Source organism: Tasmannia lanceolata, unplaced genomic scaffold (assembly GCF_043159265.1).
Source record: "Tasmannia lanceolata isolate RefF3 unplaced genomic scaffold, GAP_Taslan_0.1 ptg000011l, whole genome shotgun sequence".
Lineage (NCBI taxonomy): Eukaryota > Viridiplantae > Streptophyta > Magnoliopsida > Canellales > Winteraceae > Tasmannia > Tasmannia lanceolata.
In genome coordinates this window covers 18,037,648-18,052,222 of record NW_027518688.1, presented here as the reverse complement: position 1 = coordinate 18,052,222, position 14,575 = coordinate 18,037,648, and the positions used below count along the sequence as shown (strand labels likewise).

The following is a 14,575-nucleotide window of genomic DNA, read 5'->3' as shown; positions in this document are numbered from 1 at the left end:
AATTAGCCGGCCGAAGTTTGCCGGATCGAGTCGAGGAAGATGACCGGTGCTAGGGTTCGAGGGATGAGATTTAGATTCTCTCTCTAGTTTTTCCCTATCTCTCTCTCTAAAAGGGGAAAAAACAAGAAAAAGAAAATCGATTTTTTTTTTAACAAAGGGGATAAGGCTGCTATTTATAGGCAAAATTGGGGTGGCTGATATCTATTATATGCAACAACTGATTGACATTTACCCTCCTATTGGACACATTGGTGCTTTTGATATTCAAAAAGCCCGACGTCGTGCTTTGATATTCTGCTCCTTCGCCAGGTTCCTCACTGTCCAGCCTTCTCGCTTTGCGTCAGCTGTTCTTTTGGACCTCGTGGATCAAATGGATCGGGGCGCCAATCCAATTCCTACTATACTTGCAGAAACCTTCAATGGATTGGATGATATGGCTCGCCTTCGTGCCAGCTCAGGTCCAGGCTCTTATGTTCGCTCTTTCGTTGGGTCTTTCTCAGGATGTCCTGCATTACTCCAGGTGTGGTTGTGCCACAAGCTAAAAATTGTAGCTCCTGTCCATTTCGATCATACGTTATACACCTTCAGTGAATGGCGTCATGATGTTTATTTCGATCATAAAAGCGATTGGGTTGAATGGTTAAATTCTCGCCAACAAGATCAGATTTATTGGCAAATTCCTGGAATCCAAGAAGCTGTCTTCAACACCGGAGAAGCTAACTACGTTCGCCTTCTTGGTCTCAAAAAGACTTTCTTTTATGTTCCTGCCAGGATCCTGCGTCAGTATGGAAGGGAGCAATCTATTGTGCCTCCCCTTCGTCATTTTTATCCACCTGAGGATCTCAAGCCCAAGATTGTCAAAGCCGTTTCATCTGCTTGGGATGTCAGAATCATCAAACCTTTAAAAGAGTCAGCTGAGGAAGATTGTCGTCCGAAGAAGAAGTCTAAACAGAATGCTTAGTTCCATGTTTAATCTTATCCGTTTATCTTTGAAAGAATGAACCCTGTACTCAAGCTTTAATGATTGATCAATAAAGTTCATCTTTCTCTCTCATTATCTTGATCTATGCGTGCATTATTGTCTACTTCTTTCTGATTTTAAAATATGTCTTTCAAATATTTCAGGGCAGTAAACACCATAGCTAACCCCACTACTCCTTGGGTTCGGATCTCTTCACGATTGGAGAGGAATTATGTCTCTCCACCACCCTCTCTGAGAACCCCAGCATCTCCTTCTTTCTCATCCTCACCAACGATGAAGCTTCGGCGGCGGGAAGGTGACACGTGGCAAAATCACATGATGTTGCCGCGCATTAATGCCCTACTTAATTTTGATTAGGTTCCTCTGGTGCATGGGTGACACGTGGTTAGATTCGAGGGTCGCGCCGTATTTATGTCCTATCACATGCAAGTAAGCCCACCAAGATATAGAGGAACCCCCCTTCAATAATGTCAATCGTTATGGCTATTAGCTAGAAATTGGAATTTGATATTACCCCATAGATGAGTAAACGGATGGGGAGATTGAAAACAATTTCCAAAACAAGGAACTTGGATGAGCTTATGTCTGAACACGAAAAATATAACTCTTGAAAGAAATCGAAGACGACCTTAGCACCCCTCCCTTTTCAAAGCTTTCTATATATGCTGGGAAAGGTTTCTAATTGTGTGAGAGTATTGGGACGTGGACATACAGCACCGAAAGGCACATGTGCCATTTTGAAATACTAGGTTGATCAAGAGCATCGCTCGTCTAGGACAAACTTAGGACAAGTCTCCAAAGCTCCCTCAACCTCCAATGGCACATGAAGTCTTCAAAGGGGCAAGCCCATCCAACTTCAGCCTTAGAGCTATTCTAACTGGAGAAAATTGAAGGACATAACATCATCTTATTCGATGAAGAGGAGCTTAGGGAAATAGGAAGCATATGTGATAATTGTTTAGTAGGATACATTTTGGGCAAACGACCCTATTTCTATGCCCTGAAAGAGAACCTCTCAAGGAAATGAAAGATACTAGGAGAAGTCCGATTGTATACCCTCAATAATAGCTTGTTTTTATTCAAATTCAACTGCAAAGAAGATTGTGACCAAGTCCTTGAAGCAGAAGATGACTCTTATGCTGGGCGTCCTCAAGTATTTCGTACATGGTCAACGAGATCTTCACTAGAGATAGTAATCCTCGCTATGATTTCCATCTGGGTGAGGATTCCAGGCATTCCCCTAGATTTTTGGAGTCAGAAAGGATTCAGCAAAATCTCAAGTTACTTGGGCAAGCCCCTATACATGGATTCCCCTGCATCAAAAGCTTCAAGATTGAATTTTGCTAGGCTGTGTGTAGAGATGAAAGCAGGTAACAAAATCCTAGAAGTAATCACCATTCAAACACCCAATGGGCTCATATCTAAAAAGTAGAATACGAACGGCAAAAATTTCAGTCATTCGACTTAATTTTGCCTAAAAGGAGAAAACTAAAGAGACCAAACCACTCTATGAATGGCGACCTATATACAGAGCCAAACCTCTCCTTCCCACAGATGTAAAAGGACAAGTGGTAGCAGAACCAGCACGACCCCGAGACCAACATAGCCAAGTCCCCCTCAAAAATACGTTCTCTACCCTAGACAAAAATTAAGAAGTAGACATTGGAACCGAAGATTTTGACCATACAAAGTTCGGATTGTTCCTTATCAAGTGATGAATCAAGCGCTTGCTATTCGATATTAGAGGATGGTGAAGGAGATGGTCCAGAATTGGAGGAATCCAATGTATCACACATAGAATTACAAAAAAAGGGGGGGGGGGGGGCAAGGAAATGAACGGAGGAGCGGAGTCACCCTCCCAAGTAGGTCTTGAGGAGGAAACTAAGGGGAGAATAGCCTCACAAGACGAATTAGACGAATTATTGACGAACCACAATGACTCCGAAGGTGAACCATGGCGCCCAAAGGATATACATATGGCAATGCTCGGAGGCCGAACATAAATCGGATCTCATAGGATTAGATGAATCAATTTATTCAAAGTTCTTAAATAAGTTTCTGATGCTCATTGGAGAAATTATACATTTCTCTTGATTCACGAGGTTGAGGGCGAATCCGACTTTTGTTGCTTCTTTTAAAATGCAAATCCTATATATTTTACCTTTAAGTTTGTTTTCTTCTTAACTTTTTTATATGAAAGTACAAGCCCTACTCTCTTAATAAAAATCCTAGTGCCTTGACCCCTTTCTCCCAATGATCGCAATATGCTCCCATCAAGGTAGTTGATTATGTGACTAGAGTATTGAGGAGTTTTGAACCCTTAGGTTCACTATGCTGTTTTTGGATCTCTCTCTCTCTCTCTCTCTCTCTCTCTCTCTCTCTCTCTCTCTCTCTCTCTCATGTGTTCCGAGTTAGAGATGGTATCTTATAACCTTGAATGTAACATCTTTCTCTTTATCTAATAAACCGGCAGGGTACCCGCCAAACCCCAGCCTACCTACCAATAAAATGTAGAAGGTTTTTGTCTTATGTCCCACCCGTTTTAGGGGTGATCAAATAAATAATTTCAATCATCAAAATAGTAGACCCCACTTGCACTTTTTCTGTCGACAGTTTCACTTAAATATATATTCATAGAACAAGATATAATTAATTTCTCAAATTATTATTTTAAAGGCCTTAAGAAAAGATAAAAGTATCAGGTCCACTCTTAATTATAAGAAAACCAGATGTGTATAGAGTCCGACACAAGTTTTGCTTTATATGGTATAATTAGATTATTAGTGATGTGGGGAAGTGAGGATTAGGGTTGTTAATTTGGGTCATAGAACATTTGATATTCATGATCTAAGAAAGTGAGAGACCGAGGGTGTTATTTGGGTTTTGGGTTGTGCTGGTTTAAGTTAAGGACTAGTGGAGTTGTTCGTGCTAGGTTATATGCCTTTTTTCTAATAAAAAGGCTATGAGGTTTAGGATCTGTTCACTTGCGTTCCCGGGAAAGCAAATCCCTGGAAAACAACCTCTTTTTTCCTTGACAAGACCTTAATAAGACAGAATTCTGGTGTTCACTTGCTTTCCCGGGAAAATAGAATTACACATGTGGAATTTCTACAATAAGTCAAAAAATGACATGGAAAAGCCCATTCCCCCCCCCCCCCTAGGGATTTCATTTCCGACCAAAAACACTCGGATTTCGTTTCCCGAGAAAACTAGTGCAAAAAGAATGGCAAGCAGTTTCCCTGGAAACCTTTTCCTGCGCAAGTGAACAGCCCAAAAACAGTCCAGGGAAACCTTTTGCTGCACATATTTCCTGGATTTCTTTTCCTAATGCCACGTCAAATTTCCTGGAAACATTTTTTTTTTCCTTTCCCGGGAAAACAAGTGAACAGAGCCTTTAGTGTTTAAAAAAATTAGAGGGAAACTTTGCATTTTTTCAAGTATCATATGTTTTTTGGTTATGTAGTGCTCAAAAGTTTTAAATCACGTCAATTTGAGATACTACACATCATGACATTTTATAATGGGGTTGATTCCTCTTTTATTTTATTTTTATTTTATTGTTATGAATTTATGCTCATATCACTAGTTATTAGGGGCTGAATTTCTAAATTTTAATGACACAAGTTTTGCTTAATATGTATAATAAATATATTATTATATATTTATTTTCATCCGACAATTATGCCATAAGTTTTTTTAAAATCAGTTAAAATAATTTGGCCAATCAAATCAAGGAACATTTTGAATTAAGAAATTTTAAAAATAAGCAAGTCATGTTTAACTTGAATTCAAAATGAGGATTTTAAAAAAATCCAAAATTTATTTGGGGAAATGTGCACATAATGGTTTTGAAAGTATAGTTATATTATTAATTTTTATATTGATTATAGAATGATCCAATTATCCCACAAGTTAAAATTAGAAAATTACCAGTCAGACCCAACTCTAGGTTTTGGGTATAGAAGCCTATAAAAATCATTAAGATCCCACTCCAAGGTAACTTCGAAAAAAGGAGAGCAACCTCAAAGATTTGAAGATTGGAAGAGACCAAGTACTATTGATTTGAATGTTGGATAGGACATACGTGTGCTGAAGTTGTCCTTGATTCAACCCGTTTAGATCAGTTTTCTCTACATCATCAAACAGTAGAACAATACTAATAAGGTCATAAAGGAAAATAGAAGAAACTATAATTAAACAAGCCAATGAGGAGAAGGGGTTAAAAAGAAAAAAAGAAAATTCAAAGTTAAGATCCCAAGAACTTTAAAAATTGTTTCACTACCTTGTTTACAAGTTTTGAAGGACAATCCATAAACTCATTTGTTAGTTTTCTTAAGAAAGGCCAAAAAGTAGGCACCTTCCTACATTAACGTTAGCACAAGACTAGTATAAATTTGTCATGTCTTCCAACTAAACCGTCTGTCAAAAACACAAGGAAATGACTCAGAAAGACACTTCACATGGCTTTCATGACTACCTTAGAGAATGACCATTTCACATGCTGTCTTCTGCCCATAAGACGTTGCCCAAACCAACTCTCTCCTTTATTATTACTGCTTTTCTAAAGAGCATCCCACGTGTCAAACTTATTCCATTAAAATCCAGGACAGAAAACACTCAAATTTCCTTTGTCTAGGCAAACTTCATTTTGTCTTCAATACCTTTAGATAGATAGAGATATAAATAAAAGGAATAGGTTATGTAGTTTTGTTTCAGTACATGGAGAAGAGGTGAAGACTTGGCCCACATGCAAACATGTTGAAAAAAAAATGCCATAAAACAGAATAAGAGTTTTTCCATAACAGCCACCCACAAGAAAACAACCCACAGAGAGGTGCATGTCGAGAGATCGGGGGGAAGAGAAACACATGCATGGATTAAGGAGGTAAATTGGTTATCACACCAAACACATCAAACCAAAAGGTACAGAGGAAAGGCCAAAGACTCGAGCTCGGTTTCAAGCGGTGAAAAAAGGCCAAAAGGAAAAAGGAGATCGAGAAGATGTGAATATTGAATCCACTACAAGGGCTTTGTATTATAATATGGGATTTGCTAGGCAATTTCGGGGAAAGCCATTTCGCTGCTCACTTTTGCACGAGAGGTGGCTGGTGTTACTTGCAAAAGTGAAAATGTATTTATGCTTCATGGGTTACCCTCCACCATCATAAGTAATTGGCAATACGTCCTGGCATAAACTCTTCAAGCTGAAAGAGAGTAAAATCAAATACCTCGTTTGATGTCACCGTTTAAAGCTCTCTATGGGTATTCTCTACCAACACTAGTATCTTACATTTCATGAATTACTAAAGTAAAAGTTGTGGAAGGCAAGTTGAAGTTGCAAGACCAGGTTTTATGAATCCTTAAAGACACCCATTACCGAATGAAGTAGGTTGATGCTCATCAGACTGATAGAGAATATGAGGCATGGGATTGAGTTTATGTGAGGTTACAGCCACATAGATAAGTAGTCAAAGTGGGTCCACGTAACCCCGGTAATTATCTACAAAATATGTTGGACCCTACAATATTAATATACTATGTACCGGTCCGGTGGCTTACAAATTGGAATTGCTGGCAAACTCCAAGGTGGATCAGGTCTTCCACATTTCATAACTTAAAAAGGAAGGTAGGAACAAGTTTTGTACTAAGAATCTCCTCCACTTTTACATGAAGAAGAGGAGCTCAAGTTGGAGTGCATCCTAGCTTGAAGGATGGTCAAGCGCCATAATATATGTGACAATCCATAAGTGTTCATCAAATGAGTAAATGCAACTGAGGGAGATGCGATGTGGGATCCATAGTCTTCATTGTCCTAGCTATATTCGGTTCACAAACTTGAGGACAAGGATACTCCAAAGAGGGATGAATGATAATGGTCAAAGCGTTACATGCCTAGTCGGCCGTAACACAAACTAACAAAACAAAAGAAAGAAATAGAGAGGGGAAAGGTTGATTCGAGGCAACCGAATCTCCTAATGGCTCTATTCGAGAGGAACCATGACTCCTACAAAGTTTCCTTTGTTGTAAAATTCCCTTCTTCCTTTCATTTCATTGAATTGCTACTACATAAATACAAGCAAGAGGGAGTGCCACATCACAAGCACACTTACCCACTAACAAGACACATCATAAATAACTAACTCCCACTACCCTAAACACATTAGCCTTAACTAACAGCCATTACACTAAACCACATACCACTACGACGCACTAACTAGCCCCACATACATTATAAGAAAATACACATAACACAAAGCTTGTATGTGCCGTGTAAATAGATAAGTTGCTAGTCCTTATAGGAGAGGGGTATGGTTACTTTAAGTTCTTAGTTAGGGAGTAGTGGATTATTTCAAGGACACTTGTAAGAGATTGGTAGTTATTTTCTCAGGTACTTGATTTTGAGTGGAGTAGTGGTTCTTTTCCTATGTACTAAAATTCTAGAGAAATGAATGTAGAAGAGATCTGAAATTTATCTCAAGTATTACTGTTTAGGTTGATGGTTCACTTCGAATTGAAACCAAACAACTACAAACATTATCTTTGGAAACTATAGCTCGTCGAGGAGCAACGGAAAGAGTCATTAATAGAGAGAAAGGGAAAGGGGATTCATTGATGAAGAGCATGGAAAATGGAAGCAGAATCTCTTCCACCTTTTATTTGATTTGAAAAGAATAAAATAAAAAGTTTTCTATTAGAAAAAGGCTTTAAATAAAAGAGAAAGTTTTCGTAGTGTCACATTTGGGCCCTTTTAGACTTTTAGTTTTGCTTTCGAGAATTGATTTTGAGAGTACAAGAGATTATTTGACTCAAAATGCAAAGCTACCATGCCCTTAGGGTTGGTCGTCCCAAAAGATTTTTCCATGATATCTATAATAAGGGCATGTTTGGCTACCACGATATTTTGTCATGGAATATAGCTTACCCAATTGTGTGGGACTGTGGGAGAGCGAGAGATAAGAGAGGGAATGAGTGACAAATGGGCAAGAAAAGCTTGAAAAACTAGGAAACAAAAAACTCAGCTCGGAATACGACAGACTTTTTCCTGATTTTTACCCTCTTACCATCAAATCATTCTTGCCTTCTCAAACCGCTACGTCTCCCACTTGCCTTACCCCTCTCTCACCACTTGGAGACACTAATTTATCATGGAAAAAAATTCCTACGGCCAAACATGGTCTAAACATGTTTCTTTCCACTATCATCCTTTTTAATAACATGGAAAATATTTATTAGAAAACTTTTTCCAATAAGAAACTAAAATTTTTCCTGCTCACACCCATGCAGAGAATGAGTGGGGCCCTCTATTTTGCATCTCATGTTTTGATATGATAGGCCCCACCATCTCTACCCTAACCCATGCATAAGGTGGGGCCAACCATTTACACCCACGAGTAGGCCCACCTTCTCCACCAAAATCCATGCATATGGTAGGGCCCACCATTTTACACCAAATTTTGATGAGGTGGGTCCCATCAACTCAACTCAAACTCGTGAATCTGGTGTGGCCACCATCTTATTTCATGTTTTGATGGAATGGGTCCCATGTTCTCCAACCAAACACAAGGTGGTGCCCACCATTTTAAAAGTTTCATGAGGGGCCCCATTATTCTAATCCATGCATAGCATGGACCTGGGCCAAGACTTCCATTAAATAGATAAGTGTGTTTCCCGGGTCTATGTCGGTAGAATTGTCACATGCTCACACCATCCTTGCACCAAAGAGAAACCTCTTTCAGCCCGGTAGGTAGGCAGCACATTTAGCAACTTTTTCTCTTTCTCTCTGTCTCATTCTCGAGTCCAACCCAACCCTCTGAAAATTATCCTTTCTAAACCATACCATAAAGACCTTGGAAAGTGCAACGCAAACACATAAACTAAAATAATAATATAAAAACTCCATGTTCTCAGCCTTTCCACTTGTCTCCTCTGTACATGGAAATTTCTTACAAGAAAAAGAGGCTTTGAATGTTACAACCGAGATAGTAACATAAAGTCCAAAAAAGAAAATTCCCAATTCTACCAGTCTCTCTTTCAGTCTTTCCCACCTGTTTCCCTATAATATAAAGACCTAAGCTTCTTGTTTTTGTCCTCTTCTTCCTTTGAAATTTTTAATGGGTTTTTCGTAGAATACCATCATTCAAGGGATTCTGTCATCAATCTCTATATAAACGCAAGAAAATGCTAACAATTTTTTGAGAGTTCTCATTGAAACTTTTAATGGGTTTTTGTTGAGATCATCCATCATCCTAGATCCTCTTTTCCCTCCCATTAATAATAAATAAAGTGAAATGATATCACCACAACCATGTTTTGATAATTGCACTAACTTATCTTGTCTTTTATTATTTAAACATCTATAAAAGGTTATTAAACTTCCCCAAAAAAGCTCTTGCAATCCAATCAAAGAAGAAAATACAAAATGGGTTTGTGCAATTACTAAAAAATGGTTGTGTTGATATCATTTCCCTTAATAAAATCACAAAAGAAAAAGATCTCTACTATTTAGTCTATTTTTACGTTTCTTACTTGAAATTTCTAGAGGCGTAGATTTCAAGGGATTAATCAAAAAAGCAAAATAATAGATGTAACATTTCTAATTTTCCTTTTTATCTGACCGCCGATTTTTTCTCCGGGTTTTTTGCGGTTTTGGGTAAAAGAAAACAGAAGTATAAATCAAACCCAATTTCAGCTCTTCCCAATGTAGAAGAAACTGACACCCCATCTGACTCTCCCTCTCTCTCGTATATTTATACGGAAAAGAAGTTACATTCAATGTTTCAATCACACACTCACCCCTATTAAATTGCTACTGATATTGGCACTAACATTTTTTTATAATGGCACGAAAATAGCTTGTATTTTATTATTTAATTAAATACATGTCTAAAGTTATTATAGTTCTCCAAAGGACTCTCTCCCTCTCTCTCGTATATTTATACGGAAAAGAAGTTACATTCAATATTTCAATCACACCCCTATTAAATAGCTACCGATATTGGCACTACCATTTTTTGATAATGGCACGAATACATCTTGTATTTTTAATAATTAATTACCTGTCTAAAGTTGTTATAGCTCCAAAAAAAAGCTCTTGAAAGTCAGTTAAATAGGAAAAGACAAGATGGGTTTGTGTAACTATTAACACATAGTAGTGGTAGGCTATACTCCTATTAAACAGCTTCCGATATTGGCACTACTATTTTTATAATGGCACGAACACATCTTGTATTTTAATAATTAAATACCTGTCTAAAGTTGTTATAAAGTTGTTATAGCTCCAAAAAAAGCTCTTAAAAGTCAGTTAAAAAAGGAAAAGAAAAGATGGGTTTGTGTAACTATTAAAACATAGTAGTGGCAATATCAGTAGCCTATTAAATTTTCCACGTATCTGAAATCTCTGACCGATAGTTTTGTCACAAAATCTGCATGTACGTTCTCTGCCACTCCATTACTACCCTTTCTTTGAATGGGACGTTGAAGAGAGAGAATCCGAAGAAAAAGGCAAAAAAAAATTAGAATGAAAACGGTCCTTTTTTCTCTCTAATTAGATTAGATTAATCGAACAGAGTGTACGTCTATATCTATATAAAGATGTTTATTATATATTGGTCTTTGGTTTTTTGTAAGTTTGCTATTTATTTTCTCAGCCAAAAGATGGAAACAAAAGCTCACCGTTTCAGGATTTTGCGTGTGGAAATAACGGCAATTTTAGAGCTCATTTGTCTTCTCTGATCTAACCATAAGAACCCTTTTCCTCTCCTTTTTTCTTCATCTCTTTTTCTTCTTCTCTTTTGGGTTTTTGGGTTAGAGGCTTAAGAAGCTATAGATCAGTTTTTATGGCTGTTCAATCACAACAATGTCAAGAAAATTTCTCTTTTCCATCGTTTGGTTTGCAAGAATGGATGGAAATAGGAGGTGGGTTTTATGATTTTCATCAATCTGATCAAACGCAGAATCAGCAGAACCTTATTTTGGAGGCTTATTTGGAGAAACAGAGACAGGAAATGGATCGGTTTATCATTTTGCAGGTAACCCAAATCACAAATGGTTTTTTTTTTTTTTTCTCTCTCTATAGGTACAATGTTTTGATTATTGCACGAACTCAGGTTGTCTTTTCTTTTTTATTTGGCTTCTTAGAGCTTTTTGGTAACTGTAATAACCCTTGACAGCTTTTTAAATAATACAAGACAAGTTGAGTTCTTGCAATTATCAAAAAATGGTAGTGCCAATATCAATAGCCTATTTTTTATTTCTTTTGAATGGGTTCTCTTTTGTACAGAACGAGAGATTGAGAACAGCCCTTCAAAACCAAAGGAAGGAACAGCTCTTTGTTTACATGAGAAAAGTAGAAGAAAAAGTAACGAGTTTATTGAGGAAAAAAGAAGAAGAAATATTACAAGCAGACAGAAAGAAAGTAGAACTTGAAGATATGTTGAGGAAACTAGAGATGGAAAATCTGACGTGGCAAAAAATTGGTAAAGAAAATGAAGCAATGGTTTTATTTCTAAGGAATTCATTACAAAAGGTTAAGGAGAACATCTTTTTATCTAAGGCTGAAGATGCAGAATCATGCTGTGTTTTTTCTAATCAAATCAATGGTTCTATCAAAGGAGAAAGAGAGGAATCAGAGAAGATGATTTGCAAGGCGTGTAATTATCAATATTCTTGTGTTCTTTTTCTGCCTTGTAGGCATCTTTGCTCGTGTAAATCGTGTGAAGGTTTACTTGACTCGTGCCCTGTTTGTAATTCTGTAAAAGAAGCTAGCATTGAGGTTTTTATGATCTGAGTAAAAAAGAGAGATGTTTTTCTTTGTGGGTATTTTTCAAATTAGTAGAATGAAATAGAGAATCTTTTTGTGGTTCTGTTTTTAGATTTGTAAGAGAGTAAAAGACCCAGTTCAAGGAAAGTATAGAAGGAGAGCATCTTTTCTTTTTTGGGAGCTTTTATCTTCCATGTTTCCCTTTTTTTAGGCTTTTATGTTTCTCATTATTTGACTGGTATGATTTTACAGTTTCAAAAAAAAAATCACAGTTTTATGCCATTTCCTCTGTTTGGTTGCTTGTTTTGGGGGGACTGTGGAGTTTCAAATGCATGAGAGCTCCCAGAGATCTCCCTTGTCTCCCCAGAGCATGTCTGTCTCCCCAAAGCATGTCTGGTTGTTATTTACACCTTTGACCACTGGATAACTTCTAGACATCAATATTGGTTTTTATCCTAGGTGGCACCTGGCTGAGTTGTCCTCCCTCCCTAATCTTCTCACCTTTCACCAAAATGGAGAAATTTGTTTGGGGGTGGGGGAGGGGGGGGGGGAATAGGAGAAATTCTCGTCTTATTCTCTTTCTCTCTCTTACTTTTCTCTCTCTTTCACCTAGATTTTGATAATGGCACCCTACATCTTCTGCTAATTTCCTCGCGCAACTAAACACTAGTCACAAATCTCCTCTTAATATTCTCCCCATCTGCCAATCTCTTCTATTCTTGTCTAATTCTCTTTTGACTTATTTTTCTCCTATTCTCCCGGCCATCTGCAAGCAACCAATTTATTATTCTTTTGAGTTGTTTATACACGGAAAAAAAGAGAAAAACCAAAAGGGGAAAAAAATTCGCATTTATTAGTAATTGCTACTTGATATATGAATAAGAGGTCTAATGATGTGCTTAAATACTTAAATGGGAAACATAGGCTATAGGGGCCGTAATTAGTGTTACAAAATTATTAAAACGATCGGATGGAATTTTATTAGAAATGCTTTTCGGTATAGGAAATGATATTTCCACTCCCTTTTTTAGCTTTTCAAGTTCCATTGCTTGTCTTCCTTGTTTTTGTATTGCAATAGAAAAATATTTCTAAAATTTATTACCTTTTTACACACACACAGTTATTTAAGGGGACTTACCGATTATGATAACACCGCTCTAAATTAACCAGTGTTTAAAAAAGCGGATTTGATGCGGAACGCGGCCAAGAAAAATCCTTGTTGACTCGGTGCGGACGCGACCAAGAACGCGGTTAACACGGTTGACAAGGTCATAACTCAGGAGAGTCAAAGGAGTTTATTGACTCTATAAGGTAAAACGCGGAACGCGGATGTGGTGAAACGCGGAATGCAGCCGAGGTAAAAAGGAGTCGACTCGGCGAGTTCCTTGCCTAGTGAAGGAGTTTTTAAACACTGAAATTAACCATAACCATAGGGCAATGATAAATTAGCACCCCCTGTAGGATAATTCACACTCCTTCATCATGAATTGACGTTAGAAAGCGTTAAAGTCATCCCTACTCACCATCTCCCACGAGAAAAATTCCCACAGGTGATGGGAAATAAGATTTTATATGGTGGGTAAGAAGATTTAGAAAGACTATTGATTTGAGTTTATATTAATCAGCAAAATTATTGTAATCTTTTGTTCTCGGTCATAGTATAGTTCTTATATATCCACTGTCATGTTATTAATAGGTAGGCAATATTTTGGAATCATATAAACTCATGTTTTAATTATGTGGCTGATGGTTGGTGACTATTTCCGTGTACATCGATTTAGGTCGTGGGGATCACACAACAAATACAAATTAAAATACTATCGTTACACACCTGTTTATGTCACTTCAACCTTTCTCTTACAACATTGAGGGAATTACCCTCCACAATGAGGTTATTCAAATCCTTTGAAGAATGGTTTCAAATTCAGCTTTGATTGCAATAGGATCTAAAAACACCAACTCGGTTGAGCCAAACTCATATCTGATGAGACCTCTAATGCTCGTAGGTCTAAGGTTGCCCAAGCTAGAACCATCGAAGTTTAGCTTCTACCAATTGGATTCATGAGGAGCCCATACAAGAGCTGAAACCACATCTGGCTCTTTGCTCACACAAATTTCCATCCCGGAAAGGGAGAATTTGTATTAGAGAAAGAAAATTATAGAAAATTAAAATTACAATAAAAGAGCCAAATGTCCAGTTGGTTAGTAATTTTATTTGAAAATGAATATTTTAAATTTTGGGGAAAATATCTATGAAAAGTAAGTCAATCAAACCCTTTTGAATTTTGGAAAAAAATCTATGAAAAGTAAGTTAATCAGACCCGGGAAGATTTATTTTCCATTGAAAATATTTTTTAATTAAAACTTACCCTACCTGCAAACAACTCATAATAAGATTACATCACATGCCACAAAAAATAGTTGTCTTGCACATGCCATGGCTTTTTAAAGTATTATTTTGCCAATGAAAGCCAATTATAAGAGTGTGAAAGGAGTGTCATCATAGAAATCTCTGGGAAAGAAAGTTTTATCCAACTACAGTTAAAGTTCTGTTTAGAAAGACCTTCAATCTATCGTGTATCTTGTTTCATTTCATAAATTGGAAACTGATTCCTTTCCCTAGCCGAGTGTGAGAACTAGAATGTGTAAAGGCCAGTGCTCTCTGAGCCTAATTTTCTCTATTGGTAAGGAGTCTTCTGTGTGTTATAATCATTACGGGAATGAATCGCATATCTTGGTTGAGAATTGCTCGAGAATTCATTGATAGTGACTTTGCTAGGTTTGGGCTAGGTTTTGGGGCGGGGGCTACTCCTCTCCATACAAGCCATAGCTAT

At 37.4% G+C, this 14,575-nt stretch overlaps 1 protein-coding gene across 1 annotated transcript; it reads left to right on the top strand.

Annotated features, from left to right (window-relative positions):
- The first annotated feature begins 10,546 nt into the window (after positions 1-10,546).
- LOC143886194 (SBP (S-ribonuclease binding protein) family protein) lies at positions 10,547-11,830 on the top strand. Its single transcript, XM_077390146.1, has 2 exons — positions 10,547-11,010; positions 11,262-11,830. The coding sequence occupies exons 1-2, from the start codon at positions 10,819-10,821 to the stop codon at positions 11,766-11,768; spliced, it is 699 nt and encodes a 232-aa protein (XP_077246261.1). The 5' UTR covers positions 10,547-10,818; the 3' UTR covers positions 11,769-11,830.
- Positions 11,831-14,575: the final 2,745 nt, after the last annotated feature.

Coding starts and splice junctions, on each gene's coding strand:
- LOC143886194 (XM_077390146.1), top strand. CDS start 10,819: ATGGCTGTTCAATCACAACAATGTCAAGAAAATTTCTCTTTTCCATCG. Junction 11,011..11,261: donor ATCGGTTTATCATTTTGCAG/GTAACCCAAATC, acceptor TCTTTTGTACAG/AACGAGAGATTGAGAACAGC.